At 42.5% G+C, this 27,762-nt stretch overlaps 1 protein-coding gene across 1 annotated transcript in view; it reads left to right on the top strand.

The window, feature by feature from the left end:
• The window catches only part of LOC147108174 (protein unc-13 homolog A-like), a 470,724-nt gene that overhangs the window by 183,881 nt on the left and 259,081 nt on the right, over positions 1-27,762 (top strand). Inside the window, exons 8-9 of the mRNA XM_086004706.1 lie at positions 2,916-3,138; positions 6,703-6,828. Of these exons, the coding sequence (XP_085860832.1) occupies positions 2,916-3,138; positions 6,703-6,828 (349 nt within the window). The remainder of the gene's footprint in view (positions 1-2,915; positions 3,139-6,702; positions 6,829-27,762) is intronic.

The following is a 27,762-nucleotide window of genomic DNA, read 5'->3' as shown; positions in this document are numbered from 1 at the left end:
ATGAAAAGCTTAGAGTTCATAAAGTAAAGCTTTGAAAATGTGTTGACTGTTGTGAAGATGTTTATGTCGTTATTGATTGATAATTGATTTTGTTTAACCTCTAAGGAAGGGGGATGTAATGATCAGTAACATGTCATTCTAGAATGGTACACTAGGTGGAGCTGTATGTTTAGTAGTGGGCTACCCACAAGGCAGTAGTCAAGATGGATGCCTGTACACTAGTCCACATGGCTGAATAAATGACTAGCTCAAGCTAGCTGTTCATAATGAAAACGTCTATTTATTTATGAAATAACAATGTTGCTACTTAATGACGGGCACATTATATAATATGTTTTGGGAGGGGGTAACCTTGCTAAATGAAAATGTACTGGGTAGAGGTGGCTTGCAATTTGCATAGTATGTTTGTTGAAAGCCACATGTATCACAATAAATATGATGGGGTTAAAGTAGCAGGCAGGCACAGAGCCAGCTTTTGGCTAAACCTGTGTAATTTGAGGGAGATCTTCATTTGGAGAATAAATTACTCAATTTTCAGTGAATAAGCTACTTTTTTGTAATGCTGTTATCCATTACAAATTAAAACGCAACAATGATGAGTTGGAAGGAAAAGAGTCTAAGTAAAAGATATTGGACATTTGATCCCCAGATGATCATGGTTGATTTCCTAGAGGTGACAGATAGATCTGAGTATTATTTAAATGGTGAAAAGCTAGGAACAGTGGCGGTCCAAAGAGATTTAGGGGTCCATGTACACAGATCACTAAAATGTAGTAGCAAGGTACAAAAAATAATCAAAAAGGCTAATGGAATGTTAGCCTTTATAACTAGAGGGCTGGAATATAAAGGGAAGGAAGTTTTGCTGCAGTTATACAAAGCCCTGGTTATACCACATCTGGAGTACTGTGTACCGTTCTGGGTGCTGCACCTTAGGATATATTGGCCATGGAAGGAGTGCAATGCAAATTCATCAGAATGTTACCAGGACTCCAAGGGTTCGATTATGAGGAGAGATTACATAAACTAGGCTTGCATTCCCTGGAATATAAAAGGTTAAGGGGTGATTTGATTGAGGTTTTTAGAATTTTGAAAGGAACTGATAGTAACAACAACTTGCATTTATATTGCGCCTTTAACATAGTAAAACATCCCAAGGCGCTTCACAGGAACGTTAACAAACAAAACTTGATACTGAGCCACATTAAAGTGATAGTAGGACAGATGGCCTTCAGCTACCTATGCTCAAAGCTTTGGAATTGCCTGAGGTAGGTTTTAAGGAGCGTCTTAAAGGAGCAGAGTGGTCGAGAGGCAGAGAGGTTTAGGGAGGGAATTCCAGAGCTTCGAGCCTAGACAGCTGAAGGCACGGCTGCCAATGGTGGAGCGATTTAGAATCGGGGTTGCAAAAAGGCCAGAATTGGGGGAGTAGAGAGATCTCTGAGGATTGTAAGGCTGGAGGAGATTACGGAGATAAGGAGGGGCAAGGCCATGGAGGGATTTGAAAACAAGGATGAGAATTTTAAAACCGAGGTGTTGCCAGACTGGGAGCCAATGTAAATCAGCGAACACTGAGTGATGGGTGAACAGGGCTTGGTGCAAGTGAGGATATGCAGAGTTTTGAATGAGCTGTTTATGTAGGGAAAGTAGATAGAGAGAAACTTTTTTCCGCTGGTGGTGAGTCTCAGACAAGAGGACATAACCTTAAAATCAGAGCTAGGCCATTCAAGAGAGGAGTTAGGAAACACTACTTTATGCAAAGGGTGGTAGAAGTGCGGAACTCTCTCCTACAAAACACAGTAGATGCTAGCTCAGTTGATTTTTAAATCTGAGATTAATAAATTTTTGCTAGACAAGGGTATAAAAGGATATGGAGCCACAGTGGGTGACTCGAGTTAAGATACAAATCAGGCATGATCTCACTGAATGGCAGAACAGGCTCAAGGGGCTGAATGGCCTACTCCTGTTCCTACGATCCTTGACAGGATTATGCATTTGAAAAGTTAGGTAAGTATTAGATTGAAGACCAAGGGATCATCTGTAATTAGTACTAAAATCTAAGCTGCAACTGTAGTAAGAGATATCGATAGTTATTGCAAATTTCTGTATATTTGTACTACATGAGTGGAATTTTTATTAAGTTTAATATGCTTGTTTTACATAGTGTTTTTAGATTCAAAACCGGTATTTTTAAAAAAATTTGAGACACTAGGATGGTTCAGTTGGTAAGGGCAATGCTCAATGTGGAACTGAGCCACACAAACAAAGAAAATCTCAAGTCCCAGCCACGGTGTGTGCTGAATTAGCTCATCGCAACTGAGACAATAATGAGGAGCTACCACTGGACTCTGCTCCTGGGCTAGGGGGAGGAAAATCAGCCAGGTACTAGAGGATGATCAGTCCCACAGTGCCATACCCCAACAAAGAGTCCTTGTCTTTAGGAGGGTGAAGGGAGGAGAGAAACTGACTGGGAAAAAAAGATGGAGGGAAAAATAATTCCTTTTCTATATTATATTATATTTTCATAACTCAGCACTTGTGCCATAACCTGCTGAGTCAGTGAGGGAGCTTGTAAAAGGACTTTTTTTTTTACAAAAGTGGACATATAGCTTATATAATTTACAGATGTATCCAGGAATCAACCTGTAACTTGAGACCAGCTGTCTAATAAGACTTGAGATATGCAGCGAATTAGTGTTGGTAGTGTATTGGTGGCTGTTTGCATAATTTTTAACTTTTCCATAATTGCACATTTCTGGTGTATATGGACAGCCAAGCAATCCATTGGGTGCAAGTTGTGACAATGGGAAGATTGTAGAAGAGCTTAAAGCATTTAGGAAAACAACAGTATTTAAAACTAGTATTTATTTTACAATTCTGTAATTTCAACATTGTGGAAATGTGGTTTTCATTGTTTATAGACAATGAGGATCCTGACAGTGCAGTGGATGACAGAGACAGCGACTATCGAAGTGAAACTAGCAACAGCATCCCACCTCCATATTATACAACATCTCAGCCTAACGCATCAGTCCATCAGTATTCCATTTCTTCACGGCATCAACAGAGTGGATCACGGGATTCTTGCACTGATTCTATTCACAGTTATGAGCTAGATTATTCAGATCATCAAAGGCCAATAAGGTACAATCTATTATGTTGACTGCTTTTTGATTTTAAAAACAAGCAATTGTTATTCAGTAGGGTTGTGTTATTGTTAATAGCTAAAAAATGTACGGCAACCTGGTGGAGCAGTGTGTCGCTGCACACTGTATCACACAGTGGCAGAAGATTGTGCCTAATTCCTGACACGCTGAGATTCTGATCTCGGTGAGCTCATTGCGGGATGTTCCATATAGAAAGGCAATTCTGAGAGAAGTAAAATGAATGACTTAACCTGCATCGCTTTCATACCTTGTATAGCTTGCTGGCTATACAGTAACATGACCAGAAGCTTAAAATGCTTGCCTTCCCACTAGGAAGGAAATCTAGCTAATAGGATGTAATTGGTGATGAACAATATTTGTAATTAGTTGCAATGTTCCTTAACTTAGATCTCTTTCATTCAAAAAGGCCAAAATAATTTTTGTGATTTTGTTGGTTTTCCTGTCATAACTGAAAATTTCTGTGGTTTCCTGATGCACTGTTCCTTTCCAGCTGTCAACAAAAATCTTTAGTATCTGAACAAATATTTTCATTAACTTGTGAGTAATTTTGTATCCTGGCCTGGTGAACAGCTTGGCGATGGTATGAGCTGATCTAATACCTCAGTGGTTGAATGACTGCATCCTGGTGTAAACCAATAGTCCAATCTGCATGTCATAATTATGTTGATGAGCTTCATTGGTTAACAACAACCTGGGCGAAAAGTGAGAGGAACCTGGCTCAGTTTAATGCACCTTTAGGAAGATATGTTCCTCCCACTAGCCGGCCGATTTAAGCAGTGCCGGGAATGGATTTGTGAAGCAGTGCACGCAACTGATGTTCTCTCGTTTCCAGAGATCATGCTTTTAGCATGAACTGGAATAATAGTAATTATAAATTACTGAATAAAGTTAACCTGCACCACAATCAGAAAGGTAAGTTAATTTGGAGTTTTATGAGAGAAATGTTATTTTACAGCACCTTAATGTGTTTTCCCCTTGGACATGTTCTGCCATTCTTAGGCATTTTATTACAGTAGCATGATTTTTCATTGTAATTTGTCAACTTATTAATTATTTACACTAAATGCATAAAATTAGGAAGGACAATATTATTAAATTTATACTTACTAATGCAATTGTTTATCATGGAAATGCATGGAGCTTTCAAAATTTTAGAATAGCTTGAAGCAGCTGTTCTTGGTTGAAAAAAGAATACATAATTTATAAGTATTCTGTACATTGTATTGACTATCAATAATGAAAAGAGCAAAATTTCCAACAATATACATTTCAGTTTCAGGTCAGTTTTATTCATAGTATTGTCTGCAAATGTGGACATCACCGTGTACATTCATCTAGAGGGAGTGAACAGAAATAATCTCAGAACAGAACTCTGAGAAACTGTGCTTAACTCTTACTCTCTGTTTCCTCCCTTCTAACCAGTTTTTCTTCCAATTTGTTATCCTTCCCCCGATTAAATATGCTTAATCGTCTCCAATAGTCTCCTGTGTGGTGCCTTGCCAAAGGGTACCTGAAAATCCATGTACCTCACATCCACTGCATTTCCCCCACTCCCCATATCTGTCAGCTCCTCAAAGAACTCTACTAGGTTTGTCGAGTGCAACCTTCCTTTCTGAAATCCACGTTGGCTGCTTCTAATTATTTTCTTTTCATTTAGACATTTAGTAATTTCATCTTTGGAAAATTCCAAAATTTTCCCTATTACAGATGTTAAACTAACTGGGAAGCTCTGCCTCCCTTTTTGAAAATGGGCAATACATTGGGTCCTTCAGCACACATCCATTCTCAATATAACCCTGAAATATAATTTCGAGGGCCTCCACTATTTATTCCCCCTCCTCAGAATCTTGAGATGTATTCCATCACGTCCTGACATTTTGTCCTTGTTTAGCTTAACTAACTTTTCTAATAAATTGATTTTGCTGCTCTCTCAACAAGTCAAAAGTGACATAACTCTGATATTGTATTTCTTTTCTGCATTGTAACTCAATATAAGCAAAAGTACTTTTCAAAGTTTAAACTTATTATTAATGATGCATTATTTCAGAACCTTTTAATAAAACTTCATAGCAATGTACCAAATTATAATGCAATGCAAGTTCTCTCTTGTGATTCCCGACGCACAATTTGTTCCTCATCTAGTTGACAGGTAGCAGGCGCCAAACAGACTGAATTCAAACACTTACTTGTGGTAGGGGAGGAAATCGATAGAATAAGTAATCCTATGACATGCTTGCACACCTTGAAGCTGAAGGTAAATGGAGACCAGCGAGATAATGGTTTCCTGTCGTCTTGCTTATGACATAGGGATGTTGAAAGAAAAATGAGAAATATAAATTACAACAGATCTGGGAAAATAGAATACAAATATTTTTTCCAAATTATAATTACATAAAATGAAATCATTTGTTTTGTAAATTAAATGTGCAATTATATTCTGCCAAATTGTTGCACATCAATTTACATGCTGAAATCTGAAAATGAATATAGTGTCTGATTGGAATTTTATACCATGATTAGTGTGAAATCATAAATGCAACATTTTTAGCCATAACATTCATCAAAGCAAATGCGAATTGTGAATGGCTGCAATTGTACGGACTATTGCAAACTAAACTAGAATTGTCATTATATTTTCATCCATTGCCTGACCACTAAATTAAAAACATTTCAAAAATATATTTAATAATATTGTCCTTGCAATGCCAATGCAACATTCATCTGTTGCATTTAGATTTGTGCTATTTCTTCTTGGTTTTGATACTTAGATTTTTTAAAGGGTTAATAACTTACTGTTTTAATTATTTTATTCTTGCAGGTAACTGGGGATATGAACTTGGTTAAAGTAATTGAGTTTAAATATATATCTACATTAGAGATTGTATATTATACTGCAAATTATTAATATATTTTAATGCACACTGGGTTTATGAATGTACTTTAAATTCTAAGATGGAATGTTTTCTTTAGGTGACTGTTATATCTTTTCCGTGTAATTTGGTTTTCTATCAAAGGTTCTTAAATAAAGAATGAGGTTGAACTTTAGAAATTGAAGGAACTATTGCTTACTATGTTCTGAGACTACTGTATCTTTTAAATACACAGTAGAAATGATAAATTAATGTGATGTTTAAACTATAAGGCTAATCATGGTGTTGCACAACTACTATTTTTGTTGGAATTTTCCCTTTATAACCTAAATCACCCACTTTGCCTAACACACTTGGCTAAGCATCCCTAACAGGAGGACTGAGAAGTCAGATTGACATCTGTGGGTACTGTAAAGTCCCCTTTTGGTGTGTTTGCTACCAAGTGTTGTGGTAGTTGAGCAATGAATTGTTTGATAAACCTCCCCTTCCTTTCTTTTGTCCAACCCATTGGCGCCACTCTGGATATTAAATAATTTTCATTTCATATCCTGATCCAGAAAACACAGTTGTCTCAGTAGGGTATGCAATAAAAAAAAGTTTAGAGTAACTTTTTGGTTTATTTAATTTTCCCTCACTATCTTCCTCTTTGTGCTTTCCACTTTCTCTGGTAGACGCTATGATAGCATAGATTCTGCCACAAATGGACGCAGTGACCTAGAGACTGCGTCAGACTCTAGCAGGCTAACCAGTCGTCAGTATTCCCTTGAAAGTAGGCAGTCTCTAGATCTGTCGGATAGGTGGGTTTGAACCGCATCTATTGCCTTGTTCGTATACTAGACATTTGTGGTCTATAATGTGCTGTGGCTTCTTGTCTAGTAGTTGTGTGCATGCTCGCTTAAATGTTTCTTCTGTATTTGTGGACTTGTAATGCCTTCAATAAAGTAATATCCGAAGGTGAAATTGTACAATATCTATCAGTGTAGGTTTACCAAAATACAAATGTTATGACTACTTAATTATGTACTTATTTACTCAAAGTATGTTCAGTTTCCTGTCCTTTAGATTAAATCTAATTAATCTATAAATTGCAACAACATTTTTACAGGTTTATTTCAATAAGAATGTGACATCATATTTTGCTGTTTGCTTTTAACCCTTTAAGTATTGAACATCATTATCAACATTTGGACAATGTGGGGTCAGCAGCGACCAGTATTATCAGTTACTGCAGTCTTCTGGAGCTTGCTTGATTGTCTTTGGGGGTTGGAGAGGAATCTCCCAGAGTTTTTCCTAAATTGGTTTACAGTTTATTTCTCTCTTTTATTGCCTGTCCCAGGAGATTGTGGGGTAACTGGGGTTGGGGGAGGTGGGTTCACATAGGCTGCTCCATGATTGGATGGAACAGGCTTGACAGACCAGTTGATCTTTTCTTGCCCTTTTTTGTCTATATTCTCATATCTTCAATGCAACATTTCTAAGACAGATTTCTTTCATAAATGCTCAAAACTGAATTACAGAAAAGTTTTGAATTAAGCAGTATTTAAAAAAAAAAAAAAAAAAAAAAAAAAAAAAAAAATTCTCAAAGTAAATTACAAAATGATACCTTTTGGATGGGTTGGTCAGATGGGCGCAACAGTGGCAAATGGAATTTAACCCTGAAAAGTGTGAGGTGATGCATTTTGGACGGACTAACAAGGCAAGGGAATACACAATGAATGGTAAGACCCTAGGAAAGACAGAGGATCAGAGGGACCTTGGTGTGCATGTACATAGATCCCTGAAGGCAGCAGAACAGGTGGATAAGGTGGTTAAAAAGGCATATGGGATACTTGCCTTCATTAACCGAGGCATAGAATATAAGAGCAGGGAGGTTATGATGGAGCTGTACAAAACGCTGGTAAGGCCACAGCTGGAGTACTGTGTGCAGTTCTGGTCGCCACACTATAGGAAGGATGTGATTGCTTTGGAGAGGGTGCAGAGGAGATTTACCAGGATGTTACCTGGGCTGGAGCGCTTCAGCTATGAAGAAAGACTGGACAGGCTGGGGTTGTTTTCCTTGGAGCAGAGAAGGCTGAGGGGGGACCTGATTGAGGTATACAAAATTATGAGGGGCATAGATAGGGTGGATAGAAAGGAACTTTTCCCCTTCGTAGAGGGGTCAATAACAAGGGGGCATAGATTCAAGGTAAGTGGCAGGAGGTTTAGAGGGGATTTGAGGAAAAACTTTTTTACCCAGAGGGTGGTTGGAATCTGGAACTCACTGCCTGAAAGGATGGTAGAGGCAGGAACCCTCACAACATTCAAGAAGCATTTAGATGAGTACTTGAAATGCCATAGCATACAAGGCTACGGACCAAATGCTGGACAATGGGATTAGATTAGATAGGGCTTGATGGCCGGTGCGGACGCGATGGGCCGAAGGGCCTCTTTCTGTGCTGTATAACTCTATGAGCTGATAAGTATTCAGAGGTTACTATACAGTTTCAATACCTGCCTTATTCTATCATGATGATTACTATTTTGAAGTGTTAATAACTTTTAGGCCACCTTTCAGTTCTTTTATTTTCAAATAACTTTAATGTTCCATATCACAATATTTAAAAAAATTAAATAAGCCTTGTTTTTCCTAAATGGTTTATTATATTGGCATTTAAAATTTGACTGATCAAAAGTTGACTTTCACTTGCTAACTTTTTGTCACACTAAACTTTTATCTGGTTTTATGTGACTTAAAAGTTGCAGCAGCTAGTTTAATCGGCCCAAATCAAACTTGGCAAATGTGAAATTTTTTGGTTTAGATGCTTGTTGGTTAGTGTGGGTGAATGTTTTCCTCTGTCAGAATTTAAACACAAAACAAAGTACAGAAGCTCTCTTTATTTTAAATAGGCAAGTGCTTTTAAACTCGATGCAAGAAAAGTAATCTGTCACATAACATTGATGCCTTAAAGGCATAACTGGGTGTGTGATATAATGGGTAGGTAGCATGCAGCATCTTTTGTTTACATTTTAAAATAAAGTAAACTGCAGTGGGAGGAAACAGCACTGAATTAATCCAATAAATCTTGGATGAAATTGCAAAAGAGTTCTGTTTCCACAAAACTGAGAATGACAGTAGCAGATGGGAGTAAAAAAATGCTTTTATTATCATCGTGGCTTAAGGCAACCATATCATATTGCATGGACTCTCAAAGTAACATAAAGGTTAATGTAATGGAACTGTAACACTTTGCAACACATAAAATAGCATTGCTTTTGTCCAGTAATCAATACACCGGCAATAACATCAGTAAAAGTCCAGGTAACTGAAATCTCTAATGTCGGGCACTGGGAGTACAAATACACAAATCACTGAAAGTAGCGACGCAGGTTAATAACGCCATAAAAAAGCAAACCAAGCACTAGGGTTTATTTCTAGAGGGATAGAATTGAAAAGTAGTGAAGTAATGCTAAACTTGTATCAAACCTTGGTTAGACCACACTTGGAGTACTGCGTACAGTTCTTTTCACAATATTATAAAAAGGATACCGAGGCACTGGAGAGGGTACAAAAAAGATTTACAAGGATGATACCACAAATGCGCGGGCATACCTATCAGGAAAGGAACAGGCTGGGTCTCTTTTCTCTTGAACTAATAGAGGTCTTTAAAATTGAGAGGTTCTTCCAGAGTAGACAGAGAGAGTGGGGAAGAGCAAAACTAAAGGCCGTCAATGTAAGATAGCTACCAAGAAATCAACTTCTTTATCCAGAGAGTGGAACTCGCTACCACAGGGAGTGATTGAGGCGAATAGTATAGGTGCATTTAAGGGAGGCTAGATCAGAAGATGAGGGAGAAGGGAATAGAGGGTAATGCTGATAGTTAGACGAGGAAGGATGGGAGGAATGTCGAGTGGAGCATAAACGCCAGTATGGACTGGTTAGGCCGAATGGCCTGTTTCTGTGCTATATATTTTTTGTAATCTTATGTAATTCATTATACAAATATTCAATGCAAGCAGAGTCTTTTTTCTTCCAAGAAATGACAATTTTGGATATTTGGAATGTATTTAGGAATTCATTTTAAACTGCTACTTTGGATCCTTTTTTTTTTTATTAATGAGTGAACTGATAAGTAGTTGAACCATTGTAACCAGTAACTAACCCTTAGCTAGAAATTACTTAGGGGTCGATTTTCCCGAAGCTGTCGGGAAGAAGGCGGGACTACAACTTTCGGGTTTTAGACCCGCCTACTTCGACGTCCGGCCAATCCGCGCGATTTCCCCTTGATTGACCTTGTTGAGCCCGCTGGGCGGGCTCAACAGGCCAATTAAGGGCCACACGGCAACAGGTGACGTCACAGACTGCAATTTCATCTGTCAAGAGTTCTTGACAGATGAAATATCAGTGTTTCACCACTGTTTGAAGCGGTGGAACACTGACAGTCCGAGCTCTAACATGAGTCCTTCTGCACAGACTCAGTTAGAACTCACAACGGCACTCCAAGCTGAAGGCTGTCACTTTTCACAGATCGCAGCCGTTCAGCTTTAAGTTCCGGCTGAGTGATGGGCTCCCGACGGCTACAGGAAGAAAGGCTGTTAAGGTAAACCTTAAGTACAGGTAAGTAAAAGTTCTTTACACACTTTAGACACACCTTTGCACTCATGCACTCATCACTCACCTGAACACCGACATCGCGACCCCTCCAACTCCTTCAACCCGACGGCCCGCCTGCTCTAACCTGGCGTGGTTTGGAGCCGTCGGGAATCCCACACGAAACCCCTCAAAATAGGGATTAGGCTAAAAACTGCCTGTTAACTACCTGTTAATTGGCACTAATCCCTTCCCGCCTGGTTTCGGCGGGTCCCAGTGCGGGGCGGGTACCCGCCGCCTCTGAAAGTTGCGTGGGGTGGGGTTTTGGGCGGGATGGTGTCGGGACCCCCGAATTGGGGATTTCCACCCCCCCCCCCCCCCCCCCCAACACGCCTGAAGCCCCGCCTGACGGCTCCACGAAAATCGACCCCTTAGTTTTCTTAATTAGTGGCCGAATTTTTATCTCCCCAGTGCAGGTCCTAATTTGAACACAAGGCCATTGGTGAAATAGCCTAGCTTGTATTAAGAGGCAACAACATGATAATCAAATTGTACACTGGGGACTAGTGAATAAATATTTATCAACCAGGCTAATCAAACACATATACATGTGCACTGGAGCATGATTAGTGGACAATTCCCAGGTTGTAGGGAAGAATGATCTCATCTGGTAAATTGGCATTCTTCTACCTGCTTTATTTTGTAAAATTTGAAGCGTTAAAGACACAGTTCCTGTTCCTTTCTGGATTCATGTCATAATAGAGCAGTCACACTAAGTTCTTTCTAAAGGAAAAATGTCTGCATATAGAAATCTTGGGTGAATTCAGAAAACAATACAATGTGGGACATTTGTAAAGCTGCAATTATGAATGGATGAAATGGCACTGTGCACTTGTGCAAAGCTAATAGTCAGTAAAAATGGAATTACATTATTTTCTAAAGTCCATTTTTTAAAAGAAAATTTTATTTAGTTTTTGTTTTACTCTGAATTATATCAGAATTTTTTTTTGAAGTGTTGGCTAGAATGTCAGCTCACTGCAGACAGTAAACATTTCTCATATAAAAATACTGCGAGCCTGACATGCATTATTTATCTTCAGTTTTTATGCTTGACCACAAATTGATATATAATCAATAGTTGTAAATAATTCTTTAGTCTTTTATAACCTTGTACTATCAGCCCCAGTATTCCATTCTGTTAAAATTCATGTAAGGTACCAAGTTGTAGAGTCTCTAACATGACCATTGGCAAGAGCCTAAAGTTCACTACTAGGTCAAAAGGTCCATTAACATTAAAATGTTTAATCTTGTTTCGGTTTGATGTAGCACACTGATCAAATCATCATGTCAACAGCATAACGCATTTTAATTAAGCTTAACAAATAACTTTGAACTAACAGAGACAAAGTAGCAGTGAGTTTTCAAACCACCAATAATTACAAAGGAGAATGAATCTTCTGTAAGTTAGTTAATCCATTCATAGCAGTACTTACACTGTATCTGAGAATAACTCTGCCAATTAATAGTTAAAGAAAATTTCAACTTCCTTGCTGACAGCCAAATCCCACTGAATATAGTTATTTTCATGAAAATTGCATTTTCAATATAAGGTTAACGCTTCATCTTACACTGGCAACAAAAATTGTCGTCCAACATTATTTTAAATTTAAAAATACATTCATTAGGTTGCATGCTGCCATTAGTACCATAACATGTATTTTTCCTAACAATTCTACAAACATTGACTTCACTTGATAATGATTTAACCAAATTTAGCTAAAACAATGTGTTCTTTTTTTAATCATCTAACTGAGGCATATGACCGCTATTTCAAGTGGGGACAAGGACAAGGATGAGGAGGAGACAAAGTCCCACTGCAAAGGATAATCAGCCTTTTATATCTTCCCCCCCCCCCCCGGCCACTTTTGGTGAAGACCAATCTGTTTTTGGATTTAGGCTAAGCAAACAAAATGAATTAACAACAGAAGATGCTGGAAAAACTCAGCAGGTCAGGCAACCTCCGTGGAGAGAGAAATAGAGTCAACGGCTCGATTTTCTGGATCGTGCGGGAAATTTTCGGGTTCCCCGAATGTCGGGTTCCGACCCAAAAAAAAATGGGTCAGCCAGCTGCACGCAATTTTCCCTCAAGTGGCCAATTAAGTTCCAGCGTGTGGGCAGCCTTGCTAATTGTCCATTTCCAGTCAGAAAGCCCCACAGTATGATGTCATCATTCGTGGTGCTTTTAAAGTGTCCAGCAAGCTTCTCAACCACTCTTGCACAATGGCAGAGGAGCCTGCACCAGCTGCTGCTAGCGGCAGAGGCCGAGCTGCCACCAAATTCAACGAGACGTCACTGCAGACCTTGGTGGATGGGGTAAGGGCCCACAGAGAGGTCCTCTACCCTTGCTCAGGGAGGAAGAGGCCTCCCAAAGAGACCAGGGCTGCCTGGATGGAGGTGGCTGCAGAGGTAAACTCTCTGGGAGTCACCCGTCGCACCTGGATGCAGTGCAGGAAGCGCTTCCATGACCTTCACCGCACAGGAAAGTAAGTACGAAGTTTTCATCACCCTCAACCTGATCCCCATTGCCTTTCCCCAACAGCACTCAGCTTCAGCAATCTCTTCCTCCACATCCCACTTCACAGTCACATCCATGCACCCTTACCCATTCCGTATCTCTCTCTGCTCACATTCACATAACTATTCCACCATCCAGCCCTCACACTGCCTCTCACTCTGATGCTTGGAACACAACTGACAACACACAGGGAGGGCCCTTGGTCTTGCAGCCTCACAACATCTTTGTCTCCTTCTAAGCATCTATGCTATGCAATCTCTACACTCACTCCTGCACTCTCACTCAAACTCCACTTGTCTCTCTCATTGCAGGAAAAGAGAGCTCACAATAGACGAGAGCGTGCGAGGACTGGAGGAGGACCAGCCTCAGTCGCCCACCTGAGCTCCTGGGAGGAAGCGGCGATCGAGATCGCTGGGGCTGACGTGCCTGTGGATGCTGGGGCAGGAGAGACAGGAGCAAGCCCGCAAGCTGGTGACAGAATAGTTCCCCATCTCTCTCATTGACATAGCATGAGTTGCTGATATGACTCTGAAGCCACATCATTTGGACTTATGAGCATATGCCAAATCCAATGTGCAAGTAGCCTTGCCATTACATCTCTAACTCTTTCCTTTACTCCCCCACAGGACCATCCGGTGCCCCCGTCGCCACTGCCGAGGAGGAAGAGGCTTTGCAGCCAGACTTCTCAGAGGAAGCTCCAGCCTCTGAGGGCGCAGCGTCAGCAGAAGTAAGTGCACCCAGTACCAGCGCAGACGCTCACACCTCGGTGGGACCTTCAGGACATAGAGTAGAGTTGTCACCTGGTGTATCACAGCTCACAAGTGAGCATCAACAGATTGTGGAGACGGACAGCAGTGGAGAGTCCTCGTCAGAGGGCGCAGGGCTCTGCCAGCTCCGCTCAGCTGCATGTCGACCCTATGCCTCTGGGTCCATCTGCAAGAGAGGAGGTGATGGATCTCCATGCACAGATGCAGTAGTCTCTGGGAGGTTTTGTCTCGAGTCGCTGCGAGTGTGGAGCAAATGGAGGAGTCCATGGCGAGCATGAGCAGAGCCTTATTGGAGTCATTGGCGCATCAAAGCATCACCACGGAAAGGATGGCTACCTCCGTGGCAATGCTGGCTGCAGCGGAGGAGAGGAGGGCTGCGGCCATGGAGGAGCTTAGTCGCCAGGGTGTCGAAAACATGGTGAGTGCTCTGAATAGAATGGCATCTCTTGAGGAGCGATGGGCATCTATTGAGCACCGAAACCAGACCTTCATGGAAGTCCTTCTGAGCAGGAATTCCAGTGCTGAGACGGGTCCCCATGGCCCCCCTGATGTGCAGCAAGGTGCTCTCCAGCCACTTGCAGGCGCTGAGGGGGAGCTGACCCATGAGAGGGAGGTTGTTGGCACACCTCAAGGAAGTGGGGGCTCCTCTCCGTGCGCTCACACTTCCATGCCACTTCAGAGCCCTCGGTCAGAGGCCCGCCGGAGTCCACACCCCAGTGAGATAGGAGTCTTACGCCCTGCACAGCCGCAGGAGCAGCAGACTGCTGGCGAGCCCTCACAGGCTCGCCACCCCAGAGGACGCCCGCCAAAGGTGTCGAGACAGGCGCAGCAGGAAAGTGAGCAAGGGGCCTCCACATCTGCTGAAGCCACAGGGGTAGCACTACGTAGGAGCACGCGTAAGAGAAAAATAAAGCACCACTAATCACAAGGGTAGTCACTTGGGTGAAAAGTCTTGTAAATAGTTTTAATGCCATCATTTTCCTGTACATAAAAAATCTGGTGGCAACTGCTGCAGTTATGGCGTCTGTCATTTGGCAAATGGGGATATCACTAGAGGCCTAGGATAACCAGCAAGCTGGTCAAATAGGTAGGAATGTGTAGGCATGGGCCACTGTCCATGGTCAGTTAAGAAGCAGTGAGGCTGCAGTGTTTGATGTACCAGGCTACGCAAATCTGCCCAGGATGAGTGCGTTCCTTGCATTCCGCCCAGCAATGTTCTCGCACACTGGTGCCGCTGGTTGGCGGGCCTCTGCAGGATGCTCGTTTCCCTCCTCCTCCTCCTCGGCATCATCCTCATCTGAGGCGGCTCTGTGAGGAGCCTCTTGGTCCTGCGGAATCGGCAAGCCACGACGCTGTGCCATGTTGTGAAGCACACAGCATACCACGACGATTTTGGAGACCCTGGCTGCTGAGTACTGTAGGGCTCCACCTGATCTATCGAGGCATCTGAAGCGCATCTTCAGCAATCCGATGGTTTGCTCGATAATGCATCTGGTGGTAATGTGGCTGGAGTTGTAGCGCTCCTCAGCTTCGCTGGCTGGTCTCCTCAACGGCGTCATTAGCCAAGAGCACTGGGGATATCCCTTGTCTCCAAGTAGCCATCCTTGAAGTTCGCTTGGCAGACTGAATAGCGGTGGCATAGTAGACTGGCGCAGTATGAAGAAGTCATGGCAGCTGCCAGGGTACCTGGCACAAACATGCAAAATCACCACCTTGTGGTCACACACCAGCTGAACGTTAAGGGAGTGAAAGCCCTTGCGGTTGATAAAAACTCCTGTATTGCGGTGTGGTGCCCTAAGGGCCACGTGTGCTGTCAATGACGCCCTGCACCCTTGGAAAGTCTGCCAGCTGAGCTAATCCAAGCGCTCACGCCCTCACACTTGCTCGATCCCTGGTGAAATGGATGTGATTGTGCGCGAGGGCAAAGAGGGCATCGGTTACCTGCGTGATGCCAGTGTGTGCAGCAGCCTGGGAGATACCGCTGATATCTGCTGCTGATCCCTGGAAGGAGCCTGAGGCATAAAAGTTGAGTGCGGTGGTGACTTTGATGGCCACTGGTAAGTAGTTTGGACCTGGTGCTCTGGGCTCCAGGCCTTGCTGCAGCATTGCGCAGATGTCAGTCACAACCTCTTGCAAAAGTCGGAGCCGTGTCTGGCACTGCTGCTCAGTCATGTTGAGGTAGCTGACCCTGTGTCTGTAGACCCTGTTTGGGGGATATCTCCTGTGCCGACGGCCTTCTATGCACTGGCCCCTTCTGGCCTGTGCTGCCCCAGGTCGCTGAGCCGCAGTCTGCCACTCCTGGTGCTGCTGTTGTTGCTGGTGATGCTGTTGCTGGAGTTGCTCCAGCCTCCTCTGCTGTTGGAGATCCTCTAATGCCAGGAAGGGAAGGAACAAAAGGCCTCCCATGATTCTGGCAGATGCCTCCGTTGAGGCGCTGAGTTAGGGTGGCGAGAGGGGCTTCCCAGGAGCTCACACTGGAGAAGTGTGTGAGGCTCCAACCTTCCACAGCTGTGCCTAAGCCTTCAACAAGTTGCCCCAAGCCTTCAGCAACAAGGTCCTGCAGCCTGCAAATGCTGTCTGATTAAATCTCTTCAGTCCTGATCGACCTGCAGCTGAAAGCAAGCAAGCCAACTCTGTTCACGCCAGGCGTGTTTTACGTGGGGAAAGGCAGAAAATTGCAAGGGCCCTTGAAAATAGGATTAAAATGCCAATAATTGATCATTAGGCTCCCGCCGACCATTCCCGCCTGCGGCGGGCGGGACTGATTCGGGTCGCGCTGAATCACGGGGGTGAAAGTCGGGCGGGGGGGGGGGGTGGGTGTGTCGCGACCCCGTATTTCTGGTTTTTTTTTTTTTTTAGCCCCCGCCCGCCTGAAAACCCGCCCGACGGCTGGGAGAAAATCGGGGCCAACGTTTCAGGTTGAAACCCTTCTTCAGAACTGAGAAAAAAAGGCAGGAAATGAAACAGATTAAAAGGCAGTTTGGGGCTGGGAAATGGGGGAGGGGATGAAAGAAGAGACATGAAGAGATATTCAAGGTGAGACGAGATGGTAATAGGACAGGTAAAGAAACAATGGCTCTAGATGAAGTGTGAAATGCGCTGGCAGAGTGAAAGACAGCTGTCATGTGGGAGAGAGGAAAAGGCACAAACTAAAAGTGGATAAAAATATGAAAATATAATAGGAGCCGAGGTTATGATCGGAAATTTGTTGAACTCGATATTGAGTCTGGGAGGCTGTAACGTGCCTAATTGGAAGATGAGGTGCTGTTCCTCGAGCTTCTATGGAACAATGCAAGAGGCCGCAGACGGTGAGGTCTGAGTGAGAATGGAACGGTGAATTGAAATGACAGGTGACCGGAAGCTCGGGGTCACCCTTACGGACTGAACGGAGGTTTTCCGCAAAGCGGTCGCCCAATCTGCGTTTGGTCTCCCCAATGTAGAGGAGACCACATCGTGAACAGCGAATACAATATATTAGATTGCAAGAAGTACAAGTAAATCACTGTTTCACCTGGAAGGGGTGTTTGGGGCCCTGGACAGTGGGAAGGGGGGAGGTATAAGGGCAGGTGTTACATCTCCTGCGCTTGCACGGGAAGGGTGCCAGGCAAAGGGGAAGGGGTGATGGAGGAGTGGACTAGGGTGTCTTGGAGGGAGCGGTCCCTACGGAATGCTGAAAGGGGAGGGGAGGGGAAGATACGTTTGGTGGTGGGATCACGTTGGAGGTGGCGGAAATGGCGGAGGATGATCCGTTGAATGTGGAGGCTGGTGGGGTGAAAGGTGAGGACAAGGGGAACCCTATCCAAACAAAATGAGTTGATCAGTATATTAAATTGGAAGAGAATTTAGGGTGTGTACAATAGTTAACACTGCTCTACCATTGTATATTGACAACAACTCGCAATTTCTATATTGTTGATTTTTTTCAGTGATCGGAGATGTCTCTGGAATGATCTAATTCTCTTTTGAAAGTGCTAATATATGGATCAAGTGGGTCAATCACTGAATTAACTTTCTGACTGTGTTTGACCTTGCTGTGCCAATGCAAACGGGACCTTTCTTGCATTCTGGGTGTATGGCCCCCATTCAGCTCTGTTGAAGAAAAATACCATGGGTTTGCTAATAATTTTATTGAATTTAGAGAATCTTTGGGATGCATTTATTGTGCTTTAAGTTATTTTTGACTTCCACAGACTTATGAATGTTTGCCATATCTTTGTGGCCTGTTGTGTACACAACAGCATTGCTGCATGCCAATAGGTCATAGTCATGAGATTAGTCTACTTGTGTAATCAAAATTTTGAACTGTACATATCTGCTACTGATGCAGCAGTTCATAAGATGCCAGGAAAATAAGTTCTGTTATCAAGCAGGATAGACTTATACCATGCCAGAATCGGGACTTAATTTGCTTCTGATTAAATTAGACAACTTCTGAAAGAACTGCTTTTATAAAAAAAAGTCAAAATGTATAAAATGCAGGAGACTTTTATTGAGCAAAATTGCATGCTTTCATGGTACCAAATACTTGACGTGTAACATGTTTCTGCATGCTGTGGGTTCATTGCCCAGACACCTCCCACACACAGGAATACAGTATTCCAATCTAATATGAGCTGTCTGCATGAGGCACTTCTCCAAGAGGAGGAATGAGAAAATTGTAGGGCTCCACAACCTGTGCTGCTATCTAGCACATTCAAAAAGGTGGATGGTGCTTCTGAACTGAGACCTGAGAGCAGCAGCTTGGCCTTGTGGTAGGGAAACACTTGGGAAACAGTAGCCAGAATATGTTCGATTCAGTATAAGAATAGAAAAAGAAAGTCCAGGATAAGGGTACTTGACTGGGGGGAAAAAAAACAAAGACCCCTCACCCGAGTAACTGGAAGGAAAAATAGGCAGAGTTGTAGATCAGCAATGAAAAATATGTAAACCGGATACAAATCCAGTGTATTCCTATAAGGAAAAAAAGTGTAATAAAGGCAGGGGTTCCATGGATAAACAGAGATTAAATCAAATATGAAACTTAAAAAAAATTACAGGCCGGATTGAAGGCTAAGACAAATATAAAGAATATAGGAAAGTTACAAACAGGGAGATTAGATGAGCTAAGAGGGATAACGAGCAACAAAAGGTAGGCACATGAATAGTAAATAGTCAGTCAAAATAGGGGCAGGGCTGCTAAGAGGTAAATGAAGAATGCTTGTAGTGGAGTGTGGAATGACACAAATACTAATTACAGTAAGTACTTTGCCTCAGTTCTCATGGAGGAGGTAGATTTTGGGACTACGATATTGAGATTGTAGAATCACCTGATAAGGATGAAAAACAGTTAGCAGAGGTTACTATTCAAAGAGAAATGGTATTAAAAAAGTTGCTCAAACTTAAGTTAGTCAAGCCACTCAGTCCTGGTTGTTTTACATCCAAGGATCCCAGGGGAAGCTGGAGAAAAAATAGTTTCTAACAAAATGCTACAACATTCTATGGAAAGCCAAGTTTTGCCAGACAACTGGAAGATATCAAATTTGACTCCCCTCTTCCAAAATGGAGGTAGGGATAAGCCAGGAAATTGCAGGTCAATTAGTTGTACTTCATTTATTGCTAAACCACTAGTCTATAATAAGAGATAAAATTACTAGGCACTTGGAAAAAAACATGAGTTAATAAAGGTTCCTCAGCACAGACATATAAAACACAATGTTAGACTGACCTTCTAGAATACTTTGAAGAAATAAAAGAGGAATACATTTTTTTTTGATAAGCTTCCACATAAGAGAATTATGGCAAAGTAATGGCACATGAAATTAATGCTGAGGGCAGAAAGCAAAGGGTAGATAAAAGGAAGTTTCTTGGACTTGAAAGATATGGTTAGTGGTGTTCCATAGTGGCCTGTGTTGAGGCGGCTGTTTTTATTATTATATCTAAATGATTGAGAGAACAATATTGACATTTGCTGTTTGCACTAAATTGGACAGGTGTATGGCAGATTCCAATGAAGATTATGAAAGATTGTAGGAGGACATAGATAAGCTGGTGGGTGGGCGGATCGGTGCAGATACAAGTCAGTGTAGAAAAAGTGTGAAGTAATACATTTTGGAAGTAAGAATAGGAAAGAAATACACCTTAAACTGTAAGATTTTAAATGGAGAAGTAGATAAGAACATAAAAAGTCGAATGGAATCCTTGGTTTTATATATAAAGGCCATAGAATACAAAAGCAAGAAGGTAATGTTGAGTTTGTGTAAGATCTTAGACCGCAGCTGGAGTATTGTCTACAAGTTTGGGCACCACATTATAGGAAGGCTATAAAAGTGATGCAAAAGGTGCCGTGTAGATTCACTAGGTCGTTATCGAAGTTGAATGATTATATGCATGAAGAGGGAATTTGAGAAGTTAGTGCTTTTTCCACGAGAGCTGAGCACATTAAAGAAGACCCGAGGGGCTTTATGATGTGGTCAATAGTGGTAGACTGATTCCACTGGTCAGTGAGAAGTTAACGAGAAAGCATAACTGACGTACTCACAAAAGAATTAAAGGGAAGTTTAGAAAAAAATCCTTTACGTCGAGGGTGCTTGGAATTTGCAATTCTCTACCACCAACTGTTGTTGAAGCAGTCTGTAATTCTTTTAAAATGGAATTTAATAATTGCTTGAAAAAAATTATTGGGTTTACGATTAGACTAAATGGTTCATGTGGAGAAAAATAGCAGTGCAGACTTAATGGATCGAATGCCGTTTGTGCTGTAGGACTCTATAGGAACAGGAGTAGGCCATTCAGCCCCTTGAGGGGGAGAGAATTCCAGATTTTGGCTATCCTTTGTGTGGAAAAAGTGCTTCCTGATTTCACTCCTAAATGGCCTAGCTCTAATTTTAGGATTATGATTCTCTAATTTTGAGTGAATGCTTGGAGATGGTTTTCTCCTGAATTTTTCCTTCTTGCAATTTTCTCTCCCTCCCCATTGGCAAATGTTTTGCTTTTCCTTAAACATATTGTGCCATTGAGACACTCCCATAACTCCTTGCATTTGAACATAAACATTAAAAAGGCTAGATCATAGGCGCATTCACAGTTATTGAATGGAAAACTGAGCCCAGCTTTGTGTTCTGTGTAGAGTGGCCCTGTGAGAAATGTTTTATACCAAATTTCCTCCCTGGGGATGACCTCTTGCTAATTTTTTTATTGATGTGGTTTGTACCAGTAATGTTCTAATTAAAGATAAAGAAGTTAAATTTGACATGGATAACAGCTATTAAATACAGCAGTACTTGTTACATTATATATTATAATATCTTGAAAAGAGATGCAATGTTCCAAAGCGTGATTCACTGAGATTCATTCTTGCAGTCAGTGTCCATTTTAAGACTCGGGGTGCCATTTTCCTGCTTGCAGCCTCGATAGTGCCCACTTAGTGTTCATAATGGAATGGTTACTTTGATAAACATATGCTTTGACATTACTACTAAGGCACAATTTACATTATTGATTAATCACAGGCTAAATGCATTAGCACTCCAGCAGTAAATCACCATTTCAACCAGTTACTGTATTAAGGTTTGGACCTGACTAAAATAAATCAACCAGTAATTTAGTACCTCAAGTGCCATTGTCAGGCATGTGTGTTATAAGCCACAGTCAAATAGGGTTAAAATACGCTTGCACAAAACAAACAAAGCATAGGATGACAAGAAGGTAAATATGGGAAAAGAGGCATTGCCAAATATCAGAAATTTAAGAGTGTTCTAGATTGCACACATGCTGAAGTACATGTACCAGTATATAATTCCTTTGCGCGCATGAATAAAAATTATTCTAGTTAATGTAAATACAGGCCATTTGTAATGTTTAGAATGTCATTGTACATAGATACATTCAATACCCAGTCTCCACATGCTGTACCAGAACATTTAAGAAAAGATAATCAACTCTATGAATAGTTATTGGGAGCTGTGGCTGATGCCTCCATTATATGTCTAGGTACTCCTGCAGCCAGAGCAGGATACAATGAGTGTGATATAATTTAGTCACCATGTCTCGTCTTTAAATATAATTTGGTTTCAGGCTTCACAAATTAGACATGGATATTTATATGCATAAAAATATCAATTTAATCTTTATTTAATGATGGAAGCTCCATGTCCAGCAAAAGATGCAGCATTCACCATAATAGTATGAAAGCGTGCAGGATGTAGTAGTTAACTTCTCCTGGGAGCATGGCCAGCGAACATCTCATTTTCTCTGGAGGTTCACCGCAGCTCGCTGCCTGGGTGTGAACCCTTTCTTATCACTGCTACATGGCAGCTAGTATTCTGCTCTTGCTGCAACTCCCCTTTGTTCCCCTGACTTTACATGAACTTTATTACATTGAGAGAGTGGCTGACCAGATGGCATCCTTCTGCTGAATTAGCACTCTGGTATTGCATTTGGCATCAGTAAATACTAGTTGCCTTATCACCCAGCACATTCATTCTATCTCTGGGAACCTGTCAACCCCAAAGATTTTTAATGCATTCTTACCACAAGGACATTTGTACAATGTTCTGTCCTCTCAAATTTTGCTTCCTTATCCATTTCCCATGCAAGCACCATCTGCTCAATCACTCCCGCCCCCCCCCCCCCCGATTTCACACAATTACAGAACAGTAACTAGACATTGATTAGTTATTTTAGTTATTTCAAGATGTTGTGGCTTAAAGACTGTATTATCATGCTTTGCAAGCAAAAGATTAAGCCCTAGAAATTCGTGTTTGCCATGAAAGTTGCCGGTGTTGGAGATTGGTGGCACAGCGCTAACCTTCCATGCAATGCCCTCCTGCTGGCATTAGTGGAGACCTCCGAGGCGAAGTTCCTGCCCTGAAGTGGCGATCGAGCTTCACACAACCTCTGGGAGTGAGGCTGGAGCTCGCAAGGAATTGTGGACAATTAAAAGGTTTATGAGTTAAAGGGGCAATGCTCTCAGAACTAATACAAATTCAACTGCAGTGGAAAAAAATGCAGTTTTCAGCCCTTACTGCCTTTCAAAAAAAAAGTAACATTAAAAAGAAGTCCCAAATGTGATTATTCAGCTCTTCAATCTGAATTCCCTTCCGAACCTCAAAAAATGGCAAAACTGCTTCAGCATTAACACACATGGCTCAGCAGGCCAGGGAAGGGGCACCCAGGGTCTCGCGCACAGCAGTCCAACTTTGTGCAGGGGGTCAACACTGCAAGACAGGTCCTCTACCCACAGGGGCCAGGAGGCACTCCAGAAAGACGAATGTGGAACGACATCACCGAGCCCGTCATTGCTAGCAGTGTTGCCCCCACCAAAGAAGCTTCATGACCTCAGACTATGAAGGTATGAGAGTAGAATTGACTAAAGTGGACTGGGAAAATAGATTAAAGTGTAGGACAGTACAAGAGCAGTGGTCTACATTCAAGGAGATATTTCACAACTTTAAAGAAAAATATATTCCACTGAGGAAAAAGGGGAGTAAAAGAAAAGATAGCCATCCGTGGCTTAGTAAAGTAATAAAGGATAGTATCCAACTGAAAACAAGGGCATATAAAGTAGCCAAATCTAGTGGGAGGATAGAAGATTGGGAAGCATTTAAAAGCCAGCAAACAATAACTAAAAGATTAATTAAGAAAGGGAAGATAGATTATGAAAGTAAACTAGCAAAAAATATAAAAACGGATAGCAAAAGTTTCTACAGTTATATAAAAAGAAAAAGGGTGGCTAAAGTGAACATTGGTCCCTTAGAGGATGAGACCGGGAAATTAGTGGTGGGGAACATGGAGATGGCAAAAACGCTGAACCAATATTTTGTATCAGTCTTTACAGTAGAGGACACTATAAAAATATCCCAACACTGGACAAACAGGGGGCTATGGGGGGGGGGGGGGGGGGAGGAGCTAAACACGATTAAAATCACTAAGGAGGTGATACTCGGTAAAATAATGGGACTTAAGGCGGATAAATCCCCCGGACCTGATGGCTTACATCCTAGGGTCTTGAGAGAAGTCGCGGTAGGGATTGTGGATGCATTGGTGATTATTTTTCAAAACTCCCTGGACTCAGGAAAGGTCCCGGCAGATTGGAAAACTGCTAATGTAACGCCCTTATTTAAGAAGGGAAGTAGACAAAAGGCTGGAAACTATAGACCAGTTAGCCTAACATCTGTGGTTGGTAAAATGTTGGAGTCCGTTATTAAGGAAACAGTAACAGGGCATTTGGATAAACATAATTTAATAGGACAGAGTCAGCATGGTTTTGTGAAGGGGAAGTCATGTTTGACAAATTTGCTCAAATTTTTTGAGAACGTAACATACAGGGTGGATAAGGGGGAACCAGTGGATGTGGTGTATTTGGACTTCCAGAAGGCATTTGACAAGGTGCCACACAAAAGATTACTGATCAAGATAAAAAATCACGGGATTGGGGGTAATATACTGGCATGGGTGGAAGATTGGCTATCTAACAGAAAACAGAGAGTTGGGATAAATGGTTCGGTCTCGGGCTGGCAATCAGTAACTGGTGGTGTTCCACAGGGGTCAGTGCTGGGACCCCAACTCTTTATAATCTATATTAATGATTTGGAGGAAGGGACTGAGTGCAACATATCCAAGTTTGTCAACGATACAAAGATGGGAGGGAAAGCAGTGAGTGAGGAGGACATAAAAAACCTGCAAAAAGACATAGACAGGCTAAGTGAGTGGGCAGAGACTTGGCAGATGAAATATAATACTGGAAAGTGTGAGGTTATGCACTTTGGCAGAAAAAATCAAAGAGCAAGTTATTATCTAAATGGAGGGAAACTGCAAAGTGCTACAGTACAAAGGGATCTGGGGGTCCTGGTGCATGAAACACAAAAAGTTAGTATGCAGGTGATCAGGAAGGCCAATGGAATCTTGGCTTTTATTGCAAGGGGGATGGAGTATAAAAACAGGGAAGTCTTGCTGCAGTTACACAGGGTATTGGTGAAGCCACACCTGGAATACTGCGTGCCGTTTTGGTTTCCATATTTAAGAAAAGATATACTTGCTCTCGAGGCAGTTCAGAGAAGGTTCACTCGGTTGATTCCAGAGATGAGGGGGTTGACGTATGAGGAAAGGTTAAGTAGGTTGGGCCTCTACTCATTGGAGTTCAGAAGAATGAGAGGCAATCTTACCAAAACATGTAAGATTGTGAGGGGGCTTGATCGGGTGGATTCGGTGAGGATGTTTCCACTGATGGGTGAGACTAGAACTAGGGGGCATAATCTTAGAATAAGAGGCTGCCGTTTCAAAACTGAGATGAAGAGAAACTTCTTCACTCAGAGGGTAGTAAATCTATGGAATTTGCTACCCCAGAGAGCTGTGGAAGCTGCAACATTAAATAAATTTAAAACAGATAGACAGTTACCTAGCAGATAAGGGAATTAGGGGTTACGGGGAGAGGGCAGGGAAGTGGACGCGAGTCTAGATTCGGATCAGCCATGATCCTGTTGAATGGCGGAGTAGGCCCGAGGGGCCGTATGGCCTACTCCTGCTCCTACTTATTATGTTCTTATGGACCACTGGTCAAGGTCAGTGAATGCATCTTCAAAAGACGTCTCCTACCAACTGCACCACTAGGCCTCACACACTGCTCAATGCACGACCCCCACCTCCAATCACTCATCTACCAACACTCTGCACCAATCACGAGGCACATCTCCCATTCCTAGCCTCACTTCACCCCCTTGGAGAAGACTGTGCAGGCCATTCTTGGCAGGGGCATGGTTGAGTCCCAGGCCAGCAGCGGGGCTGAAAGGATAAAAGGTGCTGGTATCCTCATATTATTGTTCTTCTGGCATGCACTTCTTTCTTTCCCGTCCTCTCATTACCACAACCCTACCCTTGTGCCTGCCTCATTTCACACACCCAAAAAATACAGCCTGCCCAGCTAGTGGTTGACCAAGAAGAGGGAGAGGAGAGTGAAGAAGAAACACTGTCACTTGATTTGACACTCTCAGCCACCAGCTCCTGAAGGTTGACCAGCAAGGCCATTTGCAATGTCCCCCACTGAAAGTCTGGAGCCTTCCACCAGCCATGCTGGAGTGACTGGGGTAGCACTGAGTGACATCAGTAGGATAGGCAAAGGCACATACAAGACCATCACTAAGAGAATGCATAAGGGTGATGAGTTGATTTCTTGATGTCATATTGAATGGATAGATGTATAAAGTTGGATTGGAAGGTTTGCTTTGTGGGGGCTTTTATTTCAGTATTGTGGCCAAGAGGATGCTGTGATCGTCAGTAACAGAGGGAAGGTAAAGTGTGGAAAGGGGAATTCAAATCAAATCAAATCAACTTTTATTGTCATTGTTAGTGCACAAGTGCAGTACAACGAAATGTAGGCTTGCGGCTCCCGAGAGTGTACATTTAGATTAAGACATTTAAACATTCAACATACATTTGGCTTGTAATACATTAACATAAACATAACCATAATAAAGTGCATTGGCAGATGTGCAGGCTTTAGAGTTTATTTGTGGAGTTCAGTAGGATGACAGCCCTGGGAAAGAAGCTGTTCCTAAATCTGGTCGTACGGGTGCGAATGCATCTGTAGCGTCTCCCAGATGGCAGGAGGGCGAACAGACTGTGGCTGGGGTGGGTAGGGTCTTTGATGATGGACCGTGACCTCCGTAGACAGCGTTTCTGGTATATGTGCTCTATGGTCGGGTGCCGGTAATGCGTTGGGCAGTTTTGATTACCCGCTGCAGGGCTTTCCGGTCATAGTAGCTACAGCTGCCATTCCATACTGTGATACAGTTTGTCAGGATGCTCTCTATTGTGCAGCGGTAAAAGTTAGAGAGGATCAGGGGTGACGGGTTACATCCCTTCAGCCTCCTTAGGAAATATAGGCGCTGCTGGGCCTTCTTCACCAGAGAGGAGGTATTGAGGGACCAGGAGAGGTCTTCCGTGATGTGGACTCCGAGGAACTTAAAGCTGTCCACCCTTTCCACCACAGCCCCATTGATGTGGATGGGGGTGTGACTTCTGCCTTTGGACTTCCTGAAGTCCACAATGATTTCTTTGGTTTTCTTGATGTTAAGGGCCAGGTTGTTATCGGCACACCACTTCACGAGATGCTGGACCTCCTCCCTGTAGGCTGACTCATCGTTGTTGGTGATCTGGCTGGGGTTGTGGTCACTGGTATTGCAGGCAGATGATTCTGCCCTGGATATCCTGGCCAGAAAGGAGCTGTCTGGGTTGCATCTTTCCTTCTGTTTCCTCCTCTTCGGCGTCTTCCTCTTCCCTCTGTGAGCGGATGCTGTAAATTTGAAATGCCAGCATAAAATCCTGGAAATATTCAGCTGGTCAGGCAGCATCTCAACCTGAAACGTGAACTCTGTTTCTCTCTCCACGGATGTTGCATGACCTGCTGAGTATTTGTAGCATTTTCTGTCTTCTCAGAGGCCTTCCTTTACCATTCGAGGCCCTGCAAGCATCCAGCAGCACTCCCTACACACTTTAAAAAAAAAAAAAAAAACTTTTAACATCTATTGCAGCAAGCCATTATTTCAATAACATCAAACAAACCCAGTCCAAAAGCTTAAATCCAAACTTAGAATCATAGAATGGTTATAGCACAGAAGAAAGCCATTCAGCCCGTCAAGCTGTTCAGCTAGTCCAACTCCCCGCCCTTTCCCCATAGCCCTGCAAATTCTTTTCCTTCAGGTACTTATCCAACTCCCTTTTGAAAGCCGTGATAGAATCTGCCTCCACCACCCTTTCAGGCATTGCATTCTAGATCCTAACCACTCGCTGAGTAAAAAAAGTTTTTCCTCATATCGCCTTTGGTTCTTCTGCCAATCACCTTAATTCT

This window comes from Somniosus microcephalus, chromosome 13 (assembly GCF_052327205.1).
Source record: "Somniosus microcephalus isolate GS21.2 chromosome 13, FLI_Smic_1.0, whole genome shotgun sequence".
Classification (NCBI taxonomy): domain Eukaryota; kingdom Metazoa; phylum Chordata; class Chondrichthyes; order Squaliformes; family Somniosidae; genus Somniosus; species Somniosus microcephalus.
This window is presented reverse-complemented; position numbering and strand designations above follow the sequence as displayed.